Genomic DNA, 27,342 nt, shown 5'->3' on the forward strand with positions numbered 1-27,342 from the left:
CAGTAGGGCTAGACTGAAATTAAATCGTTCACGGCTGGGTTAGGTTCCTTTGGTTATGTTTAAGTGCTTTCCCTTCATCACATTTTGAAGTACAGAGAGCAGCGGTGTAAGCAGACCCCAAATTTTAGCAGTCGCTTAGTAACACCTATGACTTGCAGATGTGATCAGCCCCCATCCCACATTACAGAGTAGCCAGCGACAATACAGAAAAGTACACATTCTACTGTATCATCATCACATGATGCAGAATTTATGGTAAAAATGGAGATACATGTTTCGCCATCATCACTGCATACATCAAATTTTATCTTCAAAAACTGGGGGCTTGTTCACACTGTCTTTCAGTTTTAATTCTAGTCCTTAGCGCAAAATGGCTTACTATGCTGCCTCTCCCCCCAACACTCACCTCTGCGCTGCGACCCAGGGTGCGGATGCTTAAAACTTTAGTCCCGGTCGTTGCTCGCCAGCGCGGGACTAAGTCATCACCTGTGTTCACAATGGCTGCCGTCTGCGATGTTCAAAACAGTATGGGCGCCATGTTGTGACGTCAGCGGGACTATCTCTGGTCGGAACTCCATCAAAATTTACGACTGGTACCAAGCAGTCCTAAAGCCCATTCAGCACGGTCGTAAGGAAGCTTTGAGCCTCTCATCAGCGTTATCTACCTCTCAAAACATTAGTTAAGGTGTTTGTAATACATACAAGCATATAGCGGTAATTTATTATGGCAAGGATCCCAGGGGCCGGATGCTCAAAACTGGTCATATCTCAGTCCCGCCGTCGGTGGTCGCTCCTCTAGTCCCGTCATAAGTTATTCCCGCCTTATGACTGACCACCTCCACCAATGTTCAAACGAGAAGCGGTCAGTTGTTGGGCGTGTGTAAGTGTTAGTCCCATCATGCGGCAGAGGGCAGGCAGTTCGCCAGCTGATCTGATAGCAACCAATGAGAATCAATGTAACAAAAAAGGCAGCCAATGAGAATCAAGGAGGTTGTTTCTAAACAGACAACACGTGCATGCTGGTAACAACAAATATCGCTGCCAGAGATACTCGCCACACGCCTCTCTGCTAATACTAGCCTACTGCACAATGGAAGGTGAACCTAAAGCAAAGAGACCTCGGCGCCCAAACTTCACTGATGCAAAGCTGCTGGCTATGGCAACAAGTGTTGCAGAGAAGCAAGACATTATATTGGGAAAATTTTCATTTGACAGTGCCGCAACAAGTCAGGATGAAGGCGGCAGCTTGGCAGTATGTTACTGATCCTGTCAATGCTGTCAGTAGAATTCAACGTGATGTTTCGGACGTAAAAGCAAAATTCAAGCATTCAGTTTAGTCAATAAACTGGATTTTTTTCCCTTAAGACCTGTTTTGCAATGTTTTTCTTTTCTAATTTATAATCTTTGACAGATTTTATATTTTTTAATAACCATTAGGCCTATCTAACAATGTTTTAGTCCCAATCTAACCTAATCTACCTAAATTAACTAACCTAACCTAAACCCCAAACCTGCTTGGAGGTTGTCAAGCCAAGGCATCATGATTACGGTGATAATTAAGTTGTTTTTAGGTCAGTGGGGTGCAGTTAAGTAATGTTAGGTTAGGCTTCTGATTAGACTAGGGTAGGTTAGGTTAGGTTTTAAGCTAAGTGCAAAGTGGTGGTGGGTTTTTGTTAATATCTCATAGACTATTATTTTGCCATGGATTAATTAGAATAATTTGACGCAGACATCAAGATGTACCCAATGAGCTATATCAAATTTATTACCATAAGGCAGGTGCGCTTGTAAACATTTACCCTATCCTTACATAGACCCTTATCTATCACTTCACAGCCCATACTGGTCATAATAAAATTGTGAGCTAATGAAAGGTCCCTAAAGGAAAAAAAGAAAGTAAATTAACAGTTTAGGACACATCTGGAATTCAAAAATTATACTCTAGAGAATGGAGGTTAAAATGTGAAATTCCAGTAGTGTCCTAAACTGTAATATACCGGAAAAAATACCAATTCTGCCAACATCTAACTTAGAACGAGGGTTTGTAGAAGCAAAAAAGCTCACATGCCATACCTACTGAAAATCTATGAGTAGCCTACATTTTACAGCAAACGTGTGGCATCAAGGGGAGGCTTTCACAGTCTTATGAGATAAAATTATGCTGCACATCTACAATTCATAAGAGGCCTCAATAGCTGGTCACTTAAAACTCGATAACCAAGCTCAAATCATGCATGAGAGAGTTCCCTGTGATCCTTGCCATAATAAAATACCGCTATATGCTTGTATGTATTACCAACACTTGTCTTAACTAATGTTTTGAGGGGCAGATAACGCTGATGAGAGGCTCAAAGCTTCCTTACGACCGTGCTGAATGGGCTTTAGGACTGCTCGGTACCAGTCGTAAATTTTGATGGAGTTGCGACCAGAGATATTCCCGCTGACGTCACAACATGGCGCCCAAACTGTTTTGAACATCGCAGACGGCAGCCATTGTGAACATAGCTGATGACTTAGTCCCGCGCTGACGAGCAACGACCGAGACTAAAGTTTTGAGCATCCGCATACAGGGAACTTTCATGCATGATTTGTGCTTGGTTATCGAGTTTTAAGTGACTCGCTATTGAGGCCTCTTATGAATTGTAGATGTGCTGCATAATTTTATCTCATGAGACTGTGAAAGCCTCCCTATGATGCCACATACTTGCTATAAAATGTAGGCTACTCATATATTTTCATTAGGTATGGCATGTGAACTGCTTTTCTTCTACAAACCCTCGTTCTAAGTTAGATGTGGGCAAATTTGGTATTTTTTCCAGTATATTACAGTTTAGGACACTACTGGAATTTCACATTTTAACCCATTCTCTGGAGTATGCATATTGAATTCCAGAGGTGTCCTAAACTGTTAATTTACCTTTTTTTTTTTTTCCTTTAGGGACTTTCATTAGCTCACAATTTTATTATGACCAGTATGGGCTGTGAAGTGATAGGTTAGGGTCTTTAGGTAAGGATAGGATAAATGTTTACAAGTGCACCTGCGTCATGGTAATGAATTTGATATAGCTCAATAGGTACATCTTGATGTCTGCGTCAAATCATTCTAATTCATCCATGGCAAAATAATAGTCTTTGAGATATTAACGTAAACCCACCACCACTTGCACTTAGCTTAAAACCTAACCTAACATTACTTAACTGGACCCCACTGACCTAAAAACAACTTATCACCGTAATCATGAGGCCTTGGCTTGACAACCTCTAAGCAGGTTTGGGGTTTAGGTTAGGTTAGTTAATTTAGGTAGATTAGGTTAGATTGGGGCTAAAACTTTGTTGGATGGGCCTAATGGTTATTAACAAATATAAAATCTGTCAAAGATTATGTTAGAAAAGAAAAACATTGCAAAACAGGTCTTAAGGAAAAAATTTCCAGTTTATTGACTAAACTGAATGCTTGAATTTAGTTTTTACGCCCGAAACATCACGTTGAATTCGACTGACAGCATTGACAGCATCAGTAACATACTGCCAAGCTGCCGCCTTCATCCTGACTCCTGTTGAGGCACTGTCAAATGAAAATTTTCCCCAATATAAAGTCTTGCTTCTCTGCAACACTTGTTGCCATAGCCAGCAGCTCTGCATCAGTAAAGTTTGGGCGCCGAGGTCTCTTGGCTTTATGTTCACCTTCCATTGTGAAGTAGGTTAGTATTAGCAGACAGAGAGGCGTGTGGCGAGAATCTACAGTAGACTGTGGCGGTGATATTTGTTGTTACCAGCATGCACGAGTTGTCTCTTTAGAAACAACCTCCTTGATTCTCATTGGGTGCCTTTTTTTGTTACACTGATTCTCATTGGTTGCTATCAGATCAGCTGGCGAACTGCCTGCCCTCTGCCGCTTGATGGGACTAACACTTATACCCGCCCTACGACTGACCGCTTCTCGTTTGAACATTGGTGGAGGTGGTCAGTCATAAGGCGGGAATAACTTAAGACGGGACTAGAGGAGCGACCACCGACGGCGGGAATGAGATATGACCAGTTTTGAGCATCCGGCCCCTGGGACCTGAGGAGAGAGAGAACGCCTTGTGAGAAAAAGGAACGCCTCTTGAGATTATGGGAATGTGAACCCCTCTCATGGTGGGAACAAGTCTAGTATACCTGTCCACATAATGCACCTGGGAGTTTTAGGTTAGCCTCTTCAATACGCTGACGTACTTATATATATATATATATATATATATATATATATATATATATATATATATATATTCTTTTTCACGTACTTGCTCTCCTCCTCCTCCTCCTCCTCCTCCTCCTCCTCGTTTTCTTTTCCACATCATTTTCCTTTCTCCAGACATACCTTCAGCTAAAGGGAGATTGAGCGATAGAATTTGCATGTAGTTGTAATAAATAAGAGGATTATAATTGATCTCTCAACCCTTTCAGTGCGGTGACGTCTTTATTACTTTCACGCTTATTATCACCAGACGATTTTATGCAGCTCAGGAGACGCACTTGTACTGAAAAGGTTAAATTACTCCATTACTTTTTTTTTTTTTTTAGTTGTTACATTTTTAAAAGCTTTTACTCTTGCCACCACCAGACGATTTTATTCAGCTTAGGAGAGAGGCCATAATTTAGTAGGCCAACACACACACACACACACACACACACACACACACACACACACACACATCCGAACCCGGCTCCGCGAACAACCTTACGATCACCTGGACCTCATAACACTGACTTAGGTTTGCAGGAAGAACAGGAAACAAAGGCAGACTTCATTCCTCTCCCCTTGCCCTGCCTGCAATACAAAATAACTTGCGATATTTTCCTCTCGCAACTCAGGTTTCTTTTGGCATTAAGAACAAGAGATAGAGGGAGGTTATGTATTCTTATTTCGTTGCCCTTCCTCTTTTGGCATTAAGAACAAGAGATAGAGGGAGGTTATGTATTCTTATTTCGTTGCCCTTCCTGCATTACAAAATAACTATCGAACGCAGGAAATTGTGGGCATGCTTGGCTGTGTACGCTGCTTATCTGGCGAACATAATGGAGCCTCAACGAACAAGCAAATATTTAAATGTATCGGTATATTATCTTTTCCTTCAAAAGCCCATGGATGACAGTCATCCTGGCACATACAACTGCCTCCTCCTACCTTGACATTCAGGTATGTGGGTGATAGCAATGGGAATACTGAAACCCACTTCTATTACCAAGGTCACGGGACATAAAACAACTATTCACGGATGCATACGCGAACGTTCGAGAAAGCTCGATTGACTGTGATGACGTTTGTTCGCCAAGTTAAAATCCACCCTCACAAAATTTAGCAGCATTTTCAGTCTTTTTATTTATATATTGTGATGAAGTATGTTATATTTATCTGCAGTAATATTTTTTACTGCTTAACTATATTGTAAATAAACTGAGTGTGAGGAGTTGACTCTCACGCCAATGCAAACGGACGTTGTAATACAGTGTTACCATGTTTCGCTTAATATTATGCATTTACTTTATCTGCAGACTACAGAATTGCCAACTTAGCACTTTTAGTTAGCAACTTAGCTTCTGGTCACGCTCTAGGCAGTTTCACTTTTGTCTAGTGGAAAGCATTTAGAAGAAATTATATTTCTGCCAAGATTTTTGGGATAGTTGCTAAGAAACAAGAATAAGATTTGGACAGTGTTAAGTAACGACAGTCTTTACAGAACGCCAACGCTGATCTTATCAGGTACAGTGGATAATCCTCATCCCTTTCTAAATAGGTCAAAGCGCTGCAAGCCATTCTAATTCCTGATGTTGATTGAGAGCGAATATTTTGACTGGTTAACTTGAAGCAGACAGAAGCGCAACAAGCTTTAAAACGGCATGTGGTAAATGAATTAAGAAGCAGATAGGGCATAAGACTGTGGAGTCTAGAAAAGAAGCCATGATGGAATTAGTGAAAGAAGATTGGTGTTTATCTTTTAGAAATGAAACAATATTGTTGAATGTAGAGTTATGGGGATATCATGGTTACTTACGCTTTATTTACTGAAAGGCAAAAGATGTTTCTTTTGATTGTGTCAAAACGACATCCACAAAATGCAAGGAACACGTCAGTGATTTTTTTTATTATTCTGCCGTCAATTAATGATGAGCTTGTAGGCTACACATATTTCTAACCATACTATGGATGTTCCTAAAAAGTATATAGATTTACAGTATACTTGGTATGTATTTTGATCACTATTTAGACTATTTAACTACAAAGATATGTATAACATATAACGGGCACGTCAGCATATAGTGCATATTTTGGACAAAGTTAGCACACTCAGAACAAGCTTAGCATGTTTTCGGTCCTGTGAAGCATGGTAACGCTGTAGTAGTATTTCCGCAGCCTCCATGTTGTCTCGTATGACGCTGGACGGGGACAGACTTCGGTGTGCGTTTTTTTTTTTTCTTTGTTTCTTTTACTGTGGCAGAGTACTCCCAAATTTACAGTGACTCTACGTGACAGTAATGACCCGAGGAAGCGATGATGAGGAGCAAGACAGCCACGGTGAGTAAATTACGAGATGTTGTGAGTTTAAATGCGTGTCGCGTTCCTTGTGTGTTTGGCGTCATTGCGTCACTTTAAAAACCCACTCTACTGTTTTCCTTCAGTTGGAAAGCATTTTAGTCCTTAACTCGGTTGTTTCAATTGCAGATTTTCGTAAAAGATGTCAGTTGTGTCCCTGGGTGTATGTATGCATTATATCTTGACGTTTTGAGGCATTTGTTTAGTTGCTGTTGGGCTTGGCTACGTAGATTACTGGGTATTAGTTTTACCAGTTATTCAGAATACCCCACTGTAGTTGTATAATCATTTTTGTGTATATCTCGTCAATCCAAAGAGGTTTTCTACGTAGCATAATCGTAGGATAATTGTATTAGAGGGAAGGGGAGCGTAATTAAAACCACTGTCGAACAGCCGGATGTTTACATTTTCGGCCGCCGGTGTTGCCATCTAACGGTCGTCCCGAGAGTTAACGAGACCGCGATGCCGTAGGGCCTACCTAGATGCTTATGCTTTTTGCGATTAGTTTAGGTTAGTTTGACTTGGGTTAATTAGAATAGAATGGTTAAGGTCAGGACACTCGTTATATTCAGGGTTATGATCGTGAAGATATTGCAATAATAATAAAAGGTCTTTGACCGAAATCAGTATGAAAATGAAATAATCATATTTTTAAAAAATGGATGAGGCATGATGTCGTGTTAATAAATATTTCTATATATCTGTCTGTCTGTATTCCTTTGGCGTTAAATCTTGCTCCATTCAGAACTTAGGATTCCGGGGCTAATCTACTTATTCCAGACAATTAAGTGCTGGATAATCCTCATTTTGGGTCTTATCCGGCTGGAGCGCCGTGACCCCATAGACCATCAGGCATTTGTTTGTTAGTTAAATAGTTACCATCCGACGTAGTGAATGGTTTCCTAGGGTACGGGAATCCATTTAGTTTGTAGGTCAGTGTACAGCCACTAAATACAGCACTTCCTTGAATGTGTTAACGAAAAATGTGTACACCAGTAAATTATTATTATTATTATTATTATTATTATTATTATTATTATTCAATCAGTCATTTCCTGTGGCACCCCAAGGGATGCATAGGACCTTGCTAAACTCTCTGCCAATATTTGTCAATCTATCTATCTATCTATCTATTGCCAGACACAGTAATCCATAAGGGGTGGCCATTTGGCTTTGAGTTGTTTTACGGGGAGGGGCACTAACCCTCCACCAACCCACTTGTTAACACGTAGGGAGCACGTATGGTTTGGTTATATGGTTTCCATCCAGCGTTGTAAATGGTTTCTTGGCTTACAGGAAACCATTTGGCTTGTCACTCAATGTATAGCCACCTGTAAAGAAGAAAAGCAATAAGTGACAGGAAAGATGGGAGAAATAGGAAGGGAGGAGGGCAGGCATAGAAAAAGAATGATAAAGGCTAAGGAAGAAGTAGGCAGCACTACATCAAGTGAGTGGATGATGGTCGCCACCACCTACCACCATATTTGTCTCATTATTATTATTATTATTATTATTATTATTATTATTATTATTATTATTACCACCGGTATTGTGAGAACCTGTTATTGTTATTGCCTGTCTAGTTTTTTGTTCTTTAAAGTTTCCTTTATTGGTCTGTGGTTGGGGAATAGTAAACTATGATATAATATACCATGACAAAATCTCATGGTAATTAATGCTACAGGCTTCTCCTTCACCTAAGACATGGTAACAAAGATGGTCGGAGCAAATTTATCATTAATAGGTGCCATGAAAATATTTGTTACAAGCTAATTTAACCTTGTGGACTCACACACCTAAATACATTTCGTTGATAGAGAAAACACTAAGTAAAAAAAAAAAAAATCACATGCATATTCCAGTGTAAGGAGCAGGACAGCTGGATTACCTGGTGTATGTATGTATGTATGTATGCCTGTATAAATGTATATGTACGAGAATAGCCCATATACATATTCCACGTGGTAGAAAGTGAAATGTGAAAATTCTTATAACCCCAGGCCCTTCACGCCTTTGTCCTCCTTTCATCCCCCAGCACGTCAAAGTCAGGGAAGAGTCCGTTTCAATCCATCTCTTTCTTAGACAACAGGTACGTCTTCCCCTCGTCTCCTTGCCGACGGTTAGTGATCCCTCTTCATATCTTCCATTTCTTATCCTTTTATTGATATCTGAACGTCAAATTTATATCTGGGTTCAATATTTGCAGTACAGTATTTTCTTCCACTCATATATAATTGTCGCAATATTTTTAATGAGAGGCGAAGTGGGAAGTCAAGGATTTAGTGTTAAGAAGCTGTTTTAGTCGGTATTCATTACCATACATGAATATCCAGTTAATTTACTCATGAATCCCCCTGTTGCTATATGGGAAGTCGTCCAGAATCCTTTACCGGGGCATACCATAATTAGAACCCTCCATCATGCCATCTCTGTTCGCGCAACCAACGCCACTCGTCCACACTACTACGCTTAGAAATAGCAGTTGTCTCATCTCTTTCAGTCACATAAGAAATTCAGCTTATGATAATCGCTTAGTGGCATCCATAATAAAGGATGTATTCGTCAGTTTGGTGGGGAACATTAAACCACGCACTGCTGTTACATCTGGCTGAGAAAACCTGTCGGTACTATTAAGGTGTTTACATTGTTATTCCGCCTGATAATCGCCTTCCTCACACTTAACATCCCATTTCACCACAGACAGACCCTAATCCCAAACACACACACACACACACACACACACACACAAACACAGTATATACATATATGAGGCCTGTATATACTAATATATATATATATATATATATATATATATATATATATATATATATATATATATATATATATATATAATATCTGTGCCGTAAAACAGCCTACGGGCAGTAAGGAATACAGAATTAGAGTAGCTTTCCAAGAATTTTAGTATCACAAGGGCGCGGGTAGTGATGAAAATCCAATTAAGTTGGGTCTGCAATATAGGCTTTTTCGGGTGTAATTACTTTTGCTTCCACGAACGAGTGTTTATTGCTTGTGTGAGCCAGACACGTATGCACCATTTTTAGTTCAGTTTCCCCACTCTCTGCTGTTTTCTAGGCTTGCTAGAGTTTGGCTTGAATTAGAAAGATACTACATGGTGAGCATAAGACCACGTGGACTTCTCAGCATAGCTTTTTGTTTTGCAGCAAACCGTTAACCATTAAGGAGACATGGCATACAGATGTATAGATAAGTATATCATTTAAGCAGTATATTAATAGGTATAATGGTGAATTATATCACGTAAGTAGATACATAGATTATATTTATATGCTAATTGTGAGTGCTTTTTAAGTAGCCTCAGATAGATAGACAGACAAACACAAGACAGCGGTAGATACTTTATGCGCGAATCAGATTGGTGATAATGACTGCTTGATAAAGTCTCAGATAGATAGATACCGTAGATAGACAGGCAGACACCTAGACGTAAGGGTAGATATTTTATGGGCGAACCAGAGTGACTGCAAGATAGTGCCCAAGTAGACAGATACTGTAGATAGATAAACAGACACTTGAACATAGAGACAGATACTTTATGGACCTGTAATCTGTGCTTTGAAAACGTTCCGGGATTCGACCTGGCTATAACCCAATTTTTGCCTCGCTCCCGCCTAGTCAGTATATGGGGGTTTAATTGCGTTCTGCCAAGCCCAGCGCGGAGAGTTAGGCCCCCAGTGTCCATACGTCGGCACAATGAGGCTATGAATATTAATTGTACCAGACCATAGGCTCTTGGTACCTTTTTTTTTTTTACTTTTTTTTTTTTGGGGGGGGGGAGGTTGTAGTGCGGTGGCTATGTGTGCCTCTTATTTATTACCTCGCCTACATCAGGGCTATGGTCCGTGATGGAAATAAACTTTGGCCATTGATGTATGTGTCGTTTGTCAGGGTATTTTTTGGAGATGGACCTGGCTGTGTTGATTGGTTGGACGGCGGGTTGTGGGAGGTGGGGGATGGGAATGAGAGGGTGTCATTGTTTTGTGATATACTTTTTCCGTTTGCCACACCATCTAGTCCCATCCCATCTCATCCCATCCCATCTTCTCCCATCCCATCCAGTCCTATATTATCCTATCCTATCCTGTCCTGTCCTGTCCTATCCCATGCCTTGCCATCCCATCCCATCCCATCCCATCTTCTCCCATCCCATCCCATCCAGTCCTATATTATCCTATCCTATCCTGTCCTGTCCTGTCCTATCCCATGCCTTGCCATCCCATCCCATCCCACCCCATCCCATCCCGCCCACTCCTTTCCACCCTTCGTACCCAAACGTGGGAGAATGAATCGACGAATACCTCAAACAATTTGGTAGAACTGTTGTACGACAGTTGCATTCATAACCTGAAATGAGATGATGGATCTGGAGGAAAAGACTCGTGTGTGTGTGTGTGTGTGTGTGTGTGTGTGTGTGTGTGTGCCGTCAAACTTTCGTGTTATTGTCTCCAAAGCGTTGTTTATGTTGTGGGTGGCGGGTCGCTTGGCTGCATCCAGGACTTCGCATCTCCGCAGGGCAAAGATTGAAAGTCACCAGCAACTCGGAAACGCTTGCCAGTGTCCTCACGGGATTGCCACACAAGTTTAGCTTTTGAGACCGCTGGAAGAATAGACCACGAAACTTCAGGAACAGAAATATACCTCCAACAAATTTGAACTTCACCCCTCCATTGCCAGAGGTCCATTCGAAACTGGGCGAAAAGACACGTGATTTCTTTACAAGCTTAAATTTAGAGGCCACTGGAAGAGCGATACATAAAATTACAAGGTAACACATCCATCAGATTTGCAGTTCAGCCCTACCTTACGAGACCTGTATGTGAACTACTGTGCGTTAGGGAGCAGTTATCCAGCTGTATTCACTCTTAGATATCAACAAAAAATAAAATACAAATCATCATCATTATCATCATCATCATCATCATCATCATCAGTCTAACCCTCTTTCCCATCTAAAGATGGGATGAGGTAGTATCCAGAAATTAGTAACGAGAGTGTACAAAAGAGATAATTTTCAGCTGCGCATAGTGAAATGGCCCACAGTATCTTATATACAAAACTCAGATCCCCCAAAAACCTGGCTTCATCTCACAGACCAAACCACCTGCACAGTTTTTTTTGTATTTATTTTAACTTATGCCTTTCTGAACACACACACACACACACACACACACACACACACACACACACACATATATATATATATACCTCATGCCGACAACTTGACTCCCTGTTAGGTTCTCTGTCTTCCTCAGTTTCCTTACCTCAAATTTACCTTACATTCTTATCTTTTCATACGTTATATACCTCCTCCTCCTCCATCATTTCTTATACCTGTTTCATTATCTTTTCTTTACCCAGTATCTCCAGTTAACACTGCCATCTGTGTAACTACTCTCTGCCTTATTATCAGCAGACTTCATTACCGGTAACTGCACAACTTTCGCTAATTGCATTTTTTGTAATCCCGTCCACTTTACACACTCCACACGTGATTCCTCAGTAGTCCCGTTTATACTGCTCTTACTCTTGACTTTTTACACTCACACCATACCAAAGTTTCACACCCATACGTTAATGTGGGAACTGTACTCGTTTTACTCTAACTTGACATAAACTGCTGTCCCTCAGTCTTGAATGCCGAGTTTTAGCAATGTATTAACACTAGAACATGATGCTAGTTATAAGGAAGTGCCATGGAAAGAATGTAGAGCCGCAGTACTGTCATATTCTGCCACTGAGCTTCATGAAATAGGCTACAAAAGGACGATAATATTGGCCAACTTGGCGTAAAGGAAGCATAGTGCGCCTACATATTATCCTTTTCAGGCCTCCATACTCAGACCTCAGCTCAGATCCCGTCGTATCAAAAGGGGGAAGTAGCGAAGGGCAGTAGGCTACAATAAGCACACCGTACGAAGGGAAGTAGCCTTGTTAGGAGGGGCCATGAACGAGGCCACTTAAGGGAACAGGTCAGGTGGCGTAGGAGTCGGGTCGGGTTGCCCACGTCCATACGCTCTGGCAACTCGACCCTCCAGAACCTCAAGTTAGGGAGGAAATGGGGGGCGAGGTTGTTTTTCCCTTCCACCTTCTTTTAAAAACATGCTTAAAAGGGATATACGAGCGAGTCTTCAAGTTATACGCCTGGGAGATGACACGAGAACTGAGATGGACTGAGGAGGAAAAGTGGGTCGGGCGGTGGGATGGAGGGAGGGGGAGATGAGCGCCGGTAATGGGGAGGATATTTTAAGATACTGTATAAACTCTTAAGCCAGAGGACATGTATATGTTTTTATTTTATTGTTGTTACCGTCTGGCGATTTTATTCAGGGAGGAGAAACTTTTCCAAATGGAGAGGCTATAACCTTCGCAGATTTTTTCTGTATTGTAGGGCATTACTGTTTTTATTGTTTTGAAAAGAAAAAAAATCGGCTGGTAACAGCAGGAATGACATGAAATACGCGAAGTAAACTGGTTAGCCTACGATTTTTTTTTTCCCCCAAAACGTGGATTTTGAGACCAGGGGTTTGTTTCAAGAAGTGTTTAAGAAAAGTGAGTCTTGTTTAAAGGAGTTGTTTTATCTGCTATTATTTAAAGATGCTGTAGTTAAGGAAGAGTTGTTTATAGGAGTGATTGCTTAATAATGGGATTGTTTAACCCTTCATTCTGGGTAGGAGTCTGAACTGAAGAAAATCGCTTGGTTTTGACCTACATATAATTCATAGTTTCAACCACAGTAGTGAGAGGATTACTTGAAATTGTTCTAAATCCCCTGACTGCTAGGATTTCTCTCAGTTGCACAAAATCGCCTATGTTAGCATGAATGAAATACTCTAAAGCACTGACAGCTACAACAGAGTTAAAGAAATACTTTGCTTAACCCATTTCCTAAAGGGGTTTCTCAGCTAAATAATCATCTTTTGCTAAACTGAATAAAGATACCTAGCTGGATTTGGAGCAGTGATGAGGGATTTACAGAATAAGTTTATCTTCTGAAGAGGTTTTGAGATGGTATTTTTAGAGTTGTTTGTTCAGGAAGCGCATTTCAAGAAACTTTTATATTAGCAGCAGTTGGACTGAAAGAATAGATTTGAAAAGAAATAGGTTAAGGAAGTTGGTCGAAGAAGACGAATAAGAAGTCTGGGACAGGAAATATATGACAGGGGGAGATTGCAGAAGCAGGAGATGAAAGAGAATTTGACAGAGCAAGAGGGAGGAGGGCGAGTGTGATGAAGGAGAGAGAGAGAGAGAGAGAGAGAGAGAGGAGAAACGAGAAACGTACCACAGTGCTTTAGGAGACAGATGGAGAAGGAGAAGAGAGGACGGGGTAAAGAAAAGGAACACAACAACAGACGCAGCGGGAGCAGGAGCAGCAGTGTCGGCGGGTAAAAAGCGGTAGGTGAAGAAAATACACAGACTCCAGGACCAGACACGGGAGAAGCAGCCACCAACTCCATCATAAACAAGCCAGGAGCACCGAAAGCGAGACAAGCCATTTCCTCCACCTCAAACATGGGGGAACTTTGGCCTGTCCCGGACTACTGCACATTCCAGTCACATAAGTTGCACGCTTCCTATTGGTCGCTTGTACCTTCCAGAATTCGCTGCCTCTCCTCTTCTCTCCGCGGAAATGGGAAAGACTGGCGTATTCTGGTGGGTTAAGGAAGCCCCCTAACACCTTTCCCAAGTGATTTATTTTGTTACGCGTTTCTACCTTTTCCCGAGCGATTTACTTTGTTACACGTTTCTGCCTTTCCCAAACGATTTATTTTGTTACACGTTTCTGCCTTTCCCAAGCGATTTATTTTGTTACACGTTTCTACCTTTCCCATGCGATTTATTTTGTTACACGTTTCTACCTTTCCCAAGCGATTTATTTTGTTACACGTTTCTACCTTTCCCAAGCGATTTAATTTGTTACACGTTTCTACCTTTCCCAAGCGATTTAATTTGTTACACGTTTCTACCTTTCCCAAGCGATTTAATTTGTTACACGTTTCTACCTTTCCCAAGCGATTTAATTTGTTACACGTTTCTACTTTTCCCAAGCGATCAGTTTTACTAGACCTTTCTACCTTTTCCCAAGCGATTTATTTTGTTCATTACGCATTACATTTTCCCAAGTGATTTATTTTGTTACACCTTTTTACCTTTTCTCAAGCGATTTATTTTGTTTATTTCACCTTTCTGTCTTTTCCCAACCGATTTATTTTGTTTGTTACATCTTTCTGTCATTTTCTGTGTCACACAAATCCGTCCAATATCGCCATACTCCGCATATATAACGTACAAGTTGATATTACCCGTCCATATCCAAAAGTAAATCGCTAAGGAAGAGGTGTTAGGGATCTTCCATTACCGCCGAGCGTAGGGACCTGGGATGTATTTTTCCTCCTACATTTTGACTCGCCTTCGACCTCTCATACTCCTCTCTAGACTACAGTGTATTTTCCCTTCATGCAATAGAGGTGTGTGTGTGTGTGTGTGTGTGTGTGTGTGTGTGTGTGTGTGTGTGTGTGTGTGTGTGTGTGTGTCTGTGTGTGTGTGTGTGTGTGTGTGTGTGTGCGTGTACTTCTTATACTCCTCTGTAGACTAAAGTGTATTTTTCCTTCATGAAATAGAGTAGTGTGTGTGTGTGTGTGTGTGTGTGTGTGTGTGTGTATACTTCTCATACTCCTCTCGACTACAGTGTATTTTTCCTTCATGAAATGTGTGTGTGTGTGTGTGTGTGTGTGTGTGTGTGTGTGTGTGTACATTTCCAGTTCGCAGCGACTCATCGTACGCCTCGTCCTGGAAATGAAACAGAGTAAACGGAAATGATTTTTACTCGTTCTTTCCGAGTTTATTGCGGTTTCTCCTACTCTTTTTCGAATAAAACAGAGTGCATTCCACTTCCCGAGTTTGGTGCTACTTCTCTTTTCTTTCAGGTACGGAAATTGCACTATAGCGCAGTGGTAGGTACAAGGCGACATGGAGGCGATTTGTTTGTGGCCACCCCTTACAGGATTAAAGCATCTAGCTATAGATAGATAAAGATCGATTTTTTTCCTGCGTGAATTAGAATAGATTTATTACCTCCGCCAAGGAGGTTATGTTTTTGCCAGCGTTGGTTTGTTTGACTGTTAGCAGGATTACTTAAAACGTTATGAACGGATATTGCTGAAATTTTTTGGAGGGATAGAGTATGGCCTAAGGTAAAAATCCATTGATTTTGGTGGTGATCCGGATCATCATCCGGATCCAGGAATTTTTTGTTTGTCCACACGATATCACCAAAAGTTCTCAGTGGCTTTCAGTGAAATTTTGTGGAAGAGTTGTCCATGGGCCAAGAAGGAATTTATTAAATTTTAGGGCGGATCCGGATCCGGATCCTGCAATGGCATTGGCGGAAGTATGCGCTCTGTGAGTGCTTTCTAGTTTTTATTTATTTCATTAATCCTAGACAGTCTATGTGTTCGCCTTGACTCATCTTACTACCTCTCCAAGGAAATGAAACAGTATAGAAAGGAAATGATTTTTACACTTATAAACTTCTCGAGTTTGCTGCCCCCTTTCTTACTCCTCTCCACGGAAATGAAACAGACTGGGATGCATTTTTGCTCCCTCCATCCATGTTTGCTTCACCTTTTCTTGCTTCTCTCTACGGAAATGAAATATATGAAGTAGAATTTATTTTTCCAACAAGGAATTCAGTGGAATCTATTTTTCCAACATTTGAGTATAATGTATTTTTCAAACGTGATATAGAGTAGAATGTATTTTTCTAACATGAAGCACAGTAGAATGTATTTTTCCAACATGATAATTATAGAGTAGAATGTATTTTTCCAGCAGCAAGTGGAGTAGAATGTATTTTTCCAACGTGATATGGAGTGTAGTCTATGAAACTTAGAATGTGTTGTCAAACCTGTGTCATGTGTGTCTCCCGTACACTCCTCACCCAGGCAGCTCGATCCTCCCTGTGCATCCCTTAGTCTCTTCCCTTTATAATGTTCCTAATCTCTTCAATTTCCCCGACTCGATTTAGGAGGGCGATGTACAGAAAGGCAGGTTAGGGACAAAAATTCGTTCCTAACCGGTGTCGCCAGTGAGCTTCAGAGGAATTAAATTAACTGGTTGGGAATACAGTTTTGTCTCCAACTTGTTTATCTCTTTATCATCCTTTTATAACTGTCTAAATGTATCGATGTTAGGTACCTCGCTTACTCAAAAACTTATTTACCGTATCCAGATCCCACACACCATATTTAAAATCCTATACAGTGGGAGGAAATCGAAATTGGTTTTATATTGCAAGATCTAGACGATGGGAGGATAAATTTGACTCTGGAAGCAGGGGTACAGAAGAGAGTGACGTCAGAAACAATAAAATCCCTCATGCGCGAAGCCCTTTATTCCCTGGCCTCACGCTGCTCCCGATCCAATACCAATAAAAACTAAATAAATGGTGTTAATGGTGCGGGGTGACGGTGATAGTGGTGGTGGTGGTGGTAGCGGGGTGGTAGTTGTGTTTTCCTGGTGGTTCCCGTGTGTGTCTGGCGTGAATTAGTGACGAAGACAGGCAGGAACGTTTAAGGTGTCTCACGTGTGGTGTTAATGGTGCATGTGGTGGTGGTGGTGGTGGTGGTGGTGATAGCGGTTTTTGTGGTGGTGACGACAGGTTAGGCTCGCTTTCCTGACAGTCTCCGTGTGTCTGACGTGAAACTGGAGACGGACTTGGGATTTTTCCGGGAGGCAGGGACTGTACATGAAATATGTCTCAAAAATGACGTTAATTGTGCAAAGTAGTGGTGGTGGTGGTGCCGGTGCTGGTGGTTGTGGTGGATGTGGTGGTTGTGGCGGGTGTGATGATTGTGGTGGTGGTGGTGGCTGTGGTGGATGGTATGGTTAGCTGATCATGTTCTCTTGACAGTCTCAGTGTGAGGTGTGAATTAGCGACGAGAACTTTAGGTTTTCCAAAGATAAGGTATTGATCACGAACAAATGCGATGGAAAGAATGTAAAGCCGTAGCACGGTCTTTTTCTGCCGCTGAGCTGTACGTTAAATAAGCTACTAAAGAACGAAAATTTAGGATACGTCAAGTTGGAAGAGCTCTATTTGATCATGTTTTCTTGGCAGCCTTCATGCGTGGCGTTAATTAGTGACGAGGACTGAAGGGTTTACGAAGACAGGTGTGATAAAGGTGTTTTACAGGTAGTGTTATTGGAGCGAGGTGGTAGTGGTGATGGTGACGTACTGGTCATGTTCTCTTGGCAACTGGGTTAATTAGTGACGACGACTTGAGATTTTCAGCTGACAGGTATTGTGTGTCAAAGATCTGACAATTACGCCGATTGTGCGAGGTGGCGGCGGCGGTTGTGGTGCTTGTGGTGGTTAGTTGATCGTGTTCTGTCTGTATCTCCGTGTGTGATGTGAATTAGCGACGAGGACTTGAGATTTCGGAAGATACGGTTAAGGTGTCTCACAAGCGGCGTTAGTGGTGATAGTGGTGGATTATTTGTGTTCCCGCGGCGCCTCCCATGTGTCGTGGGTGAATTAGTAACGAAGACTTGAGGTTTACAGGCAGGTATTGTACGTCTGATTTGCCTCACAAATTGCATTGATTGTGCGAGGTTGTGGTGGGGATGGTGGAGGAGTTGGCAGGCTGGTCATGTCGTCGCAGCTTCCGTGTGTCTGGCCTGTATGAGTGACGAGACCTGAAACGTTGAGCAGACAGAGACATGCACGATTGACCCTTCAGCTGCGAATTACCTAGTTTGCAGTTTGTTTAAATTACCGCCAGGCGATTTTCCTGTGCTCTGGAAAAACCTAGTGGACCAAAAATATTCAAAACTGTCATGATTATTTTTTTCTGAGCGAGAATTAAGAACTTTCTATTACATTCTAGTTCACGACAGACGGTTTTATTCAGCTGATGGACACACCGCTGGGTTAAGGTGTGTCGCAAATGGTGTTAATGGTGCAAGGTGGTGGTGGTAGTGGCGTGTAGGTCGTGTTCTGGTAGTAGTTTCCGTGTGTCGTGCGTGAATTGGCGACAAAGACTTGGGTTTTTCATTGGGAAGTTGTTTGCGGTGTCTCACGATCTTTGTTTGTCCGGATGATGGTTTCTTTGAAGATTCTCTGTCTCTCTCTCTCTCTCTCTCTCTCTCTCTCTCTCTCTCTCTCTCTCTCTCTCTCTCTCTCTCTCTCTCTCTCTCTCTCTCTCTCTCTCTCTTTCCGTGTGTGTGTGTGTGTGTGTGTGTGTGTGTGTGTGTGTGTGTGTGTGTGTGTGTGTATGCTTGCCATGTTTCCACTAGTGTTTGGGAACGAACTGAATCTGTGGAGTGTTGTCTCATTAGCATTGAAGGCCGACGAAAAATTCTCCCACACCAGCTTATCACTACATAGGTTTTAACACATCGTAATTCTCAGTAGCACATTAATACACTCGTGGGTGTTATTTGCGTGTTGTGTTTTATTATCGAAAACACTTACATAATGTACAAGGAAATATAAACCCCCTGAATCCGTGGCGGTAATTTTAGTCTTTCTTGAAGCGATTTTATTCAGTTTAAGAGCTGCTGTCCCAACTAAAGAGGTAAGATAAAGCCCTCTATCAGCTCCTTTACATCTTGTAGCACCTAAAATAAAATATACCATACATGACGTCCTCTGGCTGAAGGGGTTAAAGTGCAGTGCTAAAAAAAAAGGCGAAGGAAGATATGGGAGAAACTTCTTAGAATGACCTGAAGAAGACTCAAAGAACTGACTTAGAATATCAGTAACCGTACTTATATATGTTTGTCTTTTTTACCTGTTGCCTGTCACCATACAGAGGCCTATCCTGTCTTTACCTGTTGCCTGTCACGATACAAAGGCCTATCCTGTCGTTTTTACCACACAAAGACTTATCCGGGGTATCCAAAAAAAAAAAAAAAAAAAAAGCATAATCCCCTGTCCCATACCAAATGTAGTCTTTCAAGAGCACGTGTATACGAATTTAATCCACGGCTGATGAAAGAAATTAACCCTCTCACAGTCGGAACAGTTCTAGCACTCTATTCCAGCAAACGCCAGACGAGAATGTTAGTAAGAAGAAAAAAAACTATGTAGCCCTGACATAATTGCTGACTTTACCTCCATTTCAGCCCACCTTCCCGCGTGTCTGCCGAACTCTGATATAGCCTACCTGCGCTCGTTACAGCCTCATTTCCTGTAGTGTTCATTTGCAGTCCTTTATTCCATCCTGACCATTTCCGTGTCTCTAATTTCGCACTAAATCGAGGTATATCCATTCCAGTCCACCTTTTCTGTTATTCGCCAGACTCCACTGCCGGTTACCTTGAAAGTTATCCAATTACCGGTATTCTCAGAGGAATTCATCTCCATCTTTGAGAATTAAAAATGGCTGAAATGCTTAATCTTTACTTTATTCACCTTTGAATGGACGTCTCGAACTGAAGGGCTTGGATATAGTGTTGCCTATGTTAACTTTTCTCCTCCTCCTCCTCCTCCTCCTACTCCACTATTGCCAATCTCTTCCTTTCTTATAGGTCTGTTTAAATAGCGGGCACTCCTATACTGAATCAGTTCGTCTCCTCGGTTCTGACAACTCAGTAGCAAAGTTAAGAAAATATTGCACATCCTCCCCATAGCACTTCTTCATGACTAGCACTATATTTTCATGTTAATCTCATGTTACAGCTTAGTGTTCGAGATAGAAATGTAAGTGTTAGGCCACGTGAAATAGGACAGAATAGAGCGACAATTTTCCTGACAGTTTCAAAAGGTAATAATCTCCAATCGCGGTCAGTTAGAACAAAAATGGCTGAATTGACGAGTGTTTAAATTAAGTTAGGTTAGATTAAGTTAGTTTAAGTTAGGTTAAATTAAGTTAAAGGAAAAGAGATTTGGTGGGGAGTCTTTACGTTAGGGAAGTTACGTCAAGTTAAGTAACGTTAAATTGGGTCAGGAGAAAGGAGCTGAGATGGGGAGCCTTTGCATCAGCTTAGGTCAGGTTAAATTAGATTATGTTAGGTTAAGTTGGGTCAGGAGAAAGTAGGTGAGGTGGTGAGTCTTTAAATTAGTTGCGAGGTCCCCAGTGAGGTGAGGCGACGGTGGAGGGACTGGCTGAGTTACCCCACACTTAGGCAAACTTCTCTCTCACTCCACCGAACTGCGGCACTCCTGGTTGATTTCCGCTCTAACTCCACACCTGCGTCCACCTTCACACACATACACACACACACACACACACACACACACACAGGATCAAGTAATGTGCGTCAGGAGCGTTCATAAGTTCAGCAAGAAACTATGGTAAATTAGCCTAATAAAATATGATGAAACATTACGAACATGTCTCATTCTGTGCAGGTGTTATTAGGCAAGAGCAGTTAGGAATCTCTCTCTCTCTCTCTCTCTCTCTCAGAAATGTGACAATCTACGTGCAAAAGAGGCTTCGTTCACAAGCACTGTTATGGAGAGAGAGAGAGAGAGAGAGAGAGAGAGAGAGAGAGAGAAAGGGCGAGTACAGTAATCACAAAGTGCTAAATATTGCCTCATCCCCCCCACCCGACCCTGTCCCCTGTGTTATTTTATTGTCTCTAATTTTTGCTGTGAGTTGGGAAAAAATTCAGAGCCACATGCATATTCCAAAAAAAAAAAAAAAAAAATTATCTATCTATCTATTGCCAGACGCCTCAATCCCGTTTGGACAGAGAATAATTGAGAAAGAGCAACAACTAAAGCGGAAGAAAAATGCAGTTAAAGATTAGGAATTATTATCTCGAGAACCACTGAAGAGAGAGAGAGAGAGAGGTGAAAAATGACTGAGAACCAGAGAAGTACACGGGTCACAGATAAAAACAGTGAAAGTTGAGTCATGCCTAGAGACAAAAATCTGACCATCTTATTGGATGGTACTTATCCCCCTCTGGTAGGGAGGTCCTCAGTTATTTTTTGACTTTTTTTTTTTTTCTTTAGTGTGTGACTTACCTCCATTCTACTGAATTACCATTGTTTTGCGTGTAATGAGGCATCTTTTAAACGCAAATGAAAATATATCACACATATATGTATAAAGTGGTGTTGCGTATGTGGTGATATTTTCTTGGGTCCCCCCCCCCCTTCTTTGAAACACTCACTCACAGAACTCTACGCTCCCAGCTTTCCAGATTTCACCTCTCACCTGGTTGAGAGGTTAAGGGGACGAGAAGGGTGATGTGAAATGTGGTGGAATGGGAGGGGGGAGGGGTTTCCTTGATAGAGCACTTGAGATCCTGATTGAATTCACAACTGCATTGGTGGTGCCCCCGTATCTCCTTCTTTGTGTGCACTTATTGGATTCTTGTCATTTAAGGAAGCCCCTTAACACCTCTTCCTTAACGATTTATTTTTGGATACGTTTGGCTAAATATTGTTTTGTAAGTTATTTCTGCTAAGTACGGTGAATTTCAAATCATGAAAGTAACACTGAAGAGAACGGCAAGATGTAATAAGCAAGATAAACCGCTTAGAAAGAGGTGTGAGGGAACGTCCTTAACGTACGGGAATACCGTTTATTGATTCATGTGTCACGTATGGGAGGTAGGCAAAGCAGTGAACAGTAAAGAGAAATAAGTAGAAACGTAGATTGCAGGATAGCTGGACCTAAGGGAATGGACTGTTTAACTTATTCCCAGAGTTGGACACACACACACACACACACACACACACACACACACACACACACACACACACACACACACACACACACACACACACACACACACACACACACACACACTTTTTAACGAATGATGCATCGAGAGAGAAGCCCATGTATATAATAGACAATAAAAAAAAAAAGGTCACCTAAAAATAAGTTAGTAGAGCCGACTGCATTAAAAGGAAAAAAGTTTAATTCATGTTAGCGAAAATTAATGGGAGAATTATCAACAGCATGGCCAGTGAAATGGGCCACACATTTATTCACAAATTATTTAAGTCCCTGAAACTATGGTAATGGAAAATGATTAGAGCCAGTGGGTGATACAAAAGCAGTTATTTTGATAGAGAGGAAATCGTACATTGGTGTGTGTGTGTGTGTGTGTGTGTGTGTGTGTGTGTGTGTGTGTGTGTGTGTGTGTGAGAGAGAGAGAGAAAGAGAGAGAGATTGTGTGTGTGTGTGTGTGTGTGTGTGTGTGTGTGTGTGTGTGAGAGAGAGAGAGAGAGAGAGAGAGAGAGAGAGAGTGGTGTGTGTGTGTGTGTGTGTGTGTGTGTGTGTGTGTGTGTGTTTTAGAGAGAGTGAATGAGTAGTGTGTGTGTGTGTGTGTGTGTGTGTGTGTGTGTGAACAGCCTGGCCTGGTGAGTGTGGCAAGAAGCGTGTCTGTGGTGGTGTGGGCGCGTCACAAACCATTATCTTCCCGCACCCTTCCTTCCAAGGACATCCCGCTGGCGTTATCAGCGGCAGAGAGAGAGTGAGAGAGAGAAAGAGAGAGAGGTAGTTCTGAATAACGAAATCAGTAGAATAACAGAAAAGTAAGACCAGTACGATAAAGAAATATACTGAAAAGATATCAGGGAATGAGAGAGAGAGAGAGAGAGAGAGAGAGAGAGAAGGGGGGGGAGGTCGAATTTTACAGAGTCGGCGAGTAGGTGTAGCGAAGAACGTATTAGCGGTTGTGTCACTTAACCATTGTCTTCCACACCCTTCCACGGAGAGCCCAAAGGCGTTATCAGCTGCAGCCAGACCCACTCCACAGCACCCACTTCCCCTTGCCCTCTCCTCCCCCTTGCCCTCTCCTCCCCCTTGCCTTCTCCTCCCCCTTGCCTTCTCCTCCCCCTTGCCCTCTCCTCCCCCTTGCCTTCTCCTCCCCCTTGCCCTCTCCTCCCCCTTGCCCTCTCCTCCCCCTTGCCCTCTCCTCCCCCTTGCCCTTGCCTCTCCTCCCCCCTTGCCCTCTCCTCCCCCTTGCCCTCTCCTACCTTCCCTTTGCCCTCTCCTCCCCCTTGCCTTCTCCTCTCCCTTGCCCTCTCCTCCCCCTTGCCTTCTCCTCTCCCTTGCCCTGTCCTCCCCCTTGCCCTGTCCTCCCCCTTTGCCCCTCCTCCCTTTACCCTCTCCTCCCCCTTGCCCTCTCCCACTCTCCCTCCCTCCTCCTTCCCTCCCCTTGCCCTCTCCTCCCCCTTGCCCTCTCCTCCCCCTTGCCCTCTCCTCCCCCTTGCCCTCTCCTCCCCCTTGCCTTCTCCTCCCCTTTGCCCTCTCCTCCCCCTTGCCCTCTCCTCCCCCTTGCCCTCTCCTCCCCCTTGCCCTCTCCTCCCCCTTGCCCTCTCCTCCCCTTGCCTCCTCCCCTTTGCCCTCTCCTCCCCCTTGCCCTCTCCTCCCCATTGCCCTCTCCTCCCCCTTGCCGTCTCCTCCCCCGTGCCCTCTCCCCCTTGCCCCTCCCCCTTGCCTTCTCTCCCCTTGCCCTCTCCCCTCCCCTTCGCCTTCTCCTCCCCCTTTCCCTCTCCTCCCCCTTGCCGTCTCCTCCGCCTTGACCACTCCCCTTTGCCCTCTCCTCCCCCTTGCCTTCTCCTCCCCTTTGCCCTCTCCTCCCCCTTGCCCTCTCCTCCCCCTTGCCCTCTCCTCCCCTTTGCCCTCTCCTCCCCCTTGCCCTCTCCTCCCCTTTGCCCTCTCCTCCCCCTTGCCCTCTCCTCCCCGTTGCCTTCTCTTCCCCCTTGCCCTCTCCTACCTTCTTCTTGCCCTCTTCACCTTCTTTTCCTCTCCTCCCCCTTGCCCTCTTCTCCCCCTTGCCCTCTCCTCCCTCTTGCCCTCTCCTACCTTCCCCTTGCCCTCTCCACCCCTTTTCCCTCTCCTCCCCCTTGCCCTCTTCTCCCCCTTGCCCTCTCCTTCCCTTTGCTCTCTCCTTCCCCTTGCCCTCTCCTTGCCCCAGGTCCTCTCCTTCCCCATGACAGCTCCTTCCTCTTGCCCTTCCCCTGGTCCTCCCCTTCCCCTTATCCTCTCCTCTCCCTTGCCCCCTCCTCCCCTTGCCCTCTTCTACCTTCCCTTTGCACTCTCCTCCCCCTTGCCCTTTCCTACCTTCCGTTTGCCCTTTCCTCCTCCTTGCCCTCTCCTCCCCCTTGCCCTCACTTTCACCTTGCCCCCCCCCCTTCCATTCGTGGACCCAACTTCTAAATTTACAGTCTTGAGCTTAACCCCTTCAGACCGAGTACGCCATTTTGACCACTTGAATCTGGTGACGTTTTATTATATTTTTTCTGTCTTGAAAGTAGTTTTATTCATCTTTTTTTAATTCAGTACTTCCAGACGATTTTATTTCTGTTAGGGAAGGTTTGGTGCTCAGTGGGTTAGTGAAGGTCGCATCTAACTCCATCAGGTTGAAAAATCTCTCCCAAGTTGAACCTTCCTGAACCCCTTTTCTGAGCATGACAGTATCGTCTTTGAACCTTCCTGAACCCCTTCTTTAAGCCTAATAATATCGTCTTTGAACCTTCCCTAACCTCATTTCTAAGCTCAGTAATATCACCTGGTAGTGTCTATAATTAAAGCAGTTGAGACAACGTTTGGCTGAAGAGGTTAAGGTTTGTAAATGTTTTTATTTATCTATCTATCTATTTTTTTTTTTTGTCGTCTTTCATATAAGGTACCGTACATTCCACAACTAAAGTGAAGTAACACGAAAAATGTAAGAATATTTATGATATTCAAGTGCTATGGGGATATGGCTGACTTGGATGATACTTAAGACCCTAGATAAATACCAGCCCTGATTCACACACACACACACACACACACACACACACACACACACACACACACACACACACACACACACACACACACACACGCACACAAACGCGATCATTTCCTCTCTCAACCTTGATATACATATGTTTTTGCACGGAAGAAATGTGGGAAAATTATGCTGGCGCTCCTTTCATTACCCATTCTTGCAGAAACACATGTAACGACAGACAACTGATTTTTTTTTAGTCTTCCAAGTCTAGCTTGACACACACACACACACACACACACACACACACACACACACACACACACACACACACACACACACACACAGAACGAGAAATATGGGAAGATTATACACACAAACTCCAATCCTCTCTCTCCCTTTAAAAACACAAACAAATCTTACTTACGACACCTGAATTCCTCGTAAGTTTTTTTGTTTTGTTTTTTTCGCGAATCGCCGCCTAAGTTGCAATCTGGCCGGTGTCACGCGCGCCAGCCAGGTAGTTTAGGAAATTGCCGACTATACTATTCCGCCAGAGGGTCAATTCCGAGGCTGAATTTCGTGTAACTGTGACCCTATCTTGTTCGGGAGGTATTTTTCCAGGAACGACAGGAGGAACGAGACGGCGGACGCGGAACACCACCAAACTCGCACACCTGGTGGGTCGTCAGGTGAGCAGACTTCGTGACACCTTTCCCGTTGCTGTTTATTTTGCCTACTACACCGTGCGTGATATTTATGCATTTTTTTTATTGAGGTTGTGTAAGGTGTGAAAATTGATACACAATGGTGTTTTGGGTAGGTTGTATTGGTGCTGGCATATAACACTCCTTAACAACCCTTGTGTTGCGACTTACTTTAGCATACTTCTCTTTGCCTGTTATTTTTGTCATTCTAATATTAATATCAGTAGCGTAAGAGAGGATTATAGGGGTGTAAAATGCACACACACACACACACACACACACACACACACACACACACACACACACACACACACACACACACACACACACACGAGAGAGAGAGAGAGAGAGAGAGAGAGGCGATGTATATGAAACGTCAAACTCACACACAGTCGAGTTTTTGTAGTGCCTTCCACCCCACTCCCCAGGTCACTCTATTTTCGTCCCCAGGTCACACTGTTTTCGTCCCCGGGTCACACTTTTCATCCCCGGGTCACACTATTTTCGTCCCCGGGTCACACTATTTTCGTCCCCGGGTCACACTATTTTCGTCCCCAGGTCACACTGTTTTCGTCCCCGGGTCACACTTTTCATCCCCGGGTCACACTATTTTCGTCCCCAGGTCACACTATTGTCGTTCCCGGGTCACACTTTTCATCCCCGGGTCACACTATTTTCGTCCCCGGGTCACACTATTTTCGTCCCCGGGTCACACTATTTTCGTCCCCAGGTCACACTATTTTCGTCCCCGGGTCACACTATTTTCATCCCCGGGTCACACTATTTTCGTCCCCGGGTCACACTTTTCGTCCCCGGGTCACACTGTTTTCGTCCCCAGGTCACACTATTTTCATCCCGGGCCACGCTGTTTTCATCCTTATGGCCTGTTGCGGCACTTTTAACCCTTTGACTACCGGGATTTCTCTTCACTGAGGAAAACCGTCTGTTCCCTTCTTAGTCTACCCCTTCAAGCCAATGGCGTGACTTTATTCATGCCATCCGGACGATTTTATTCTTCCCTGGATAAGCTTTTCGAACTAAAGGGGTTAGATATTGCCTTCATCATCTTGTTCATTATTAAGAAGCTCTACAGTAATAATAATGATAACAGTAATGATAATAGTAATAATAATAATAATAATAATAATAATAATAATAATAACAGTAATAATAGTCAATCAATCAATCATTCATTTCCTGTGGCACCCTCGGGGATGCATAGGGCCTCGATGAACTCACACCACCACATCCTATCTTGTGCTAACTCCTCAAGATCTCCCCAACACTCATCTCCAGCTTCCCGTCTCATTGTCCTCACCCACGTCTCTTTTGGCC

General features: G+C 43.1%; 1 protein-coding gene across 1 annotated transcript in view; it reads right to left on the minus strand.

Moving 5' to 3' along the window:
• LOC145399134 (uncharacterized) overlaps positions 1–27,342 on the minus strand; it is a 117,882-nt gene that overhangs the window by 79,730 nt on the left and 10,810 nt on the right. Inside the window, exon 2 of the mRNA XM_080271873.1 lies at positions 407–508. Coding sequence (XP_080127999.1) covers positions 407–508 — 102 coding nt within the window. The remainder of the gene's footprint in view (positions 1–406; positions 509–27,342) is intronic.

Source organism: Coenobita brevimanus, chromosome 47 (genome assembly GCF_032717465.1).
Source record: "Coenobita brevimanus isolate Jiangsu-jjx chromosome 47, ASM3271746v2, whole genome shotgun sequence".
Lineage (NCBI taxonomy): Eukaryota > Metazoa > Arthropoda > Malacostraca > Decapoda > Coenobitidae > Coenobita > Coenobita brevimanus.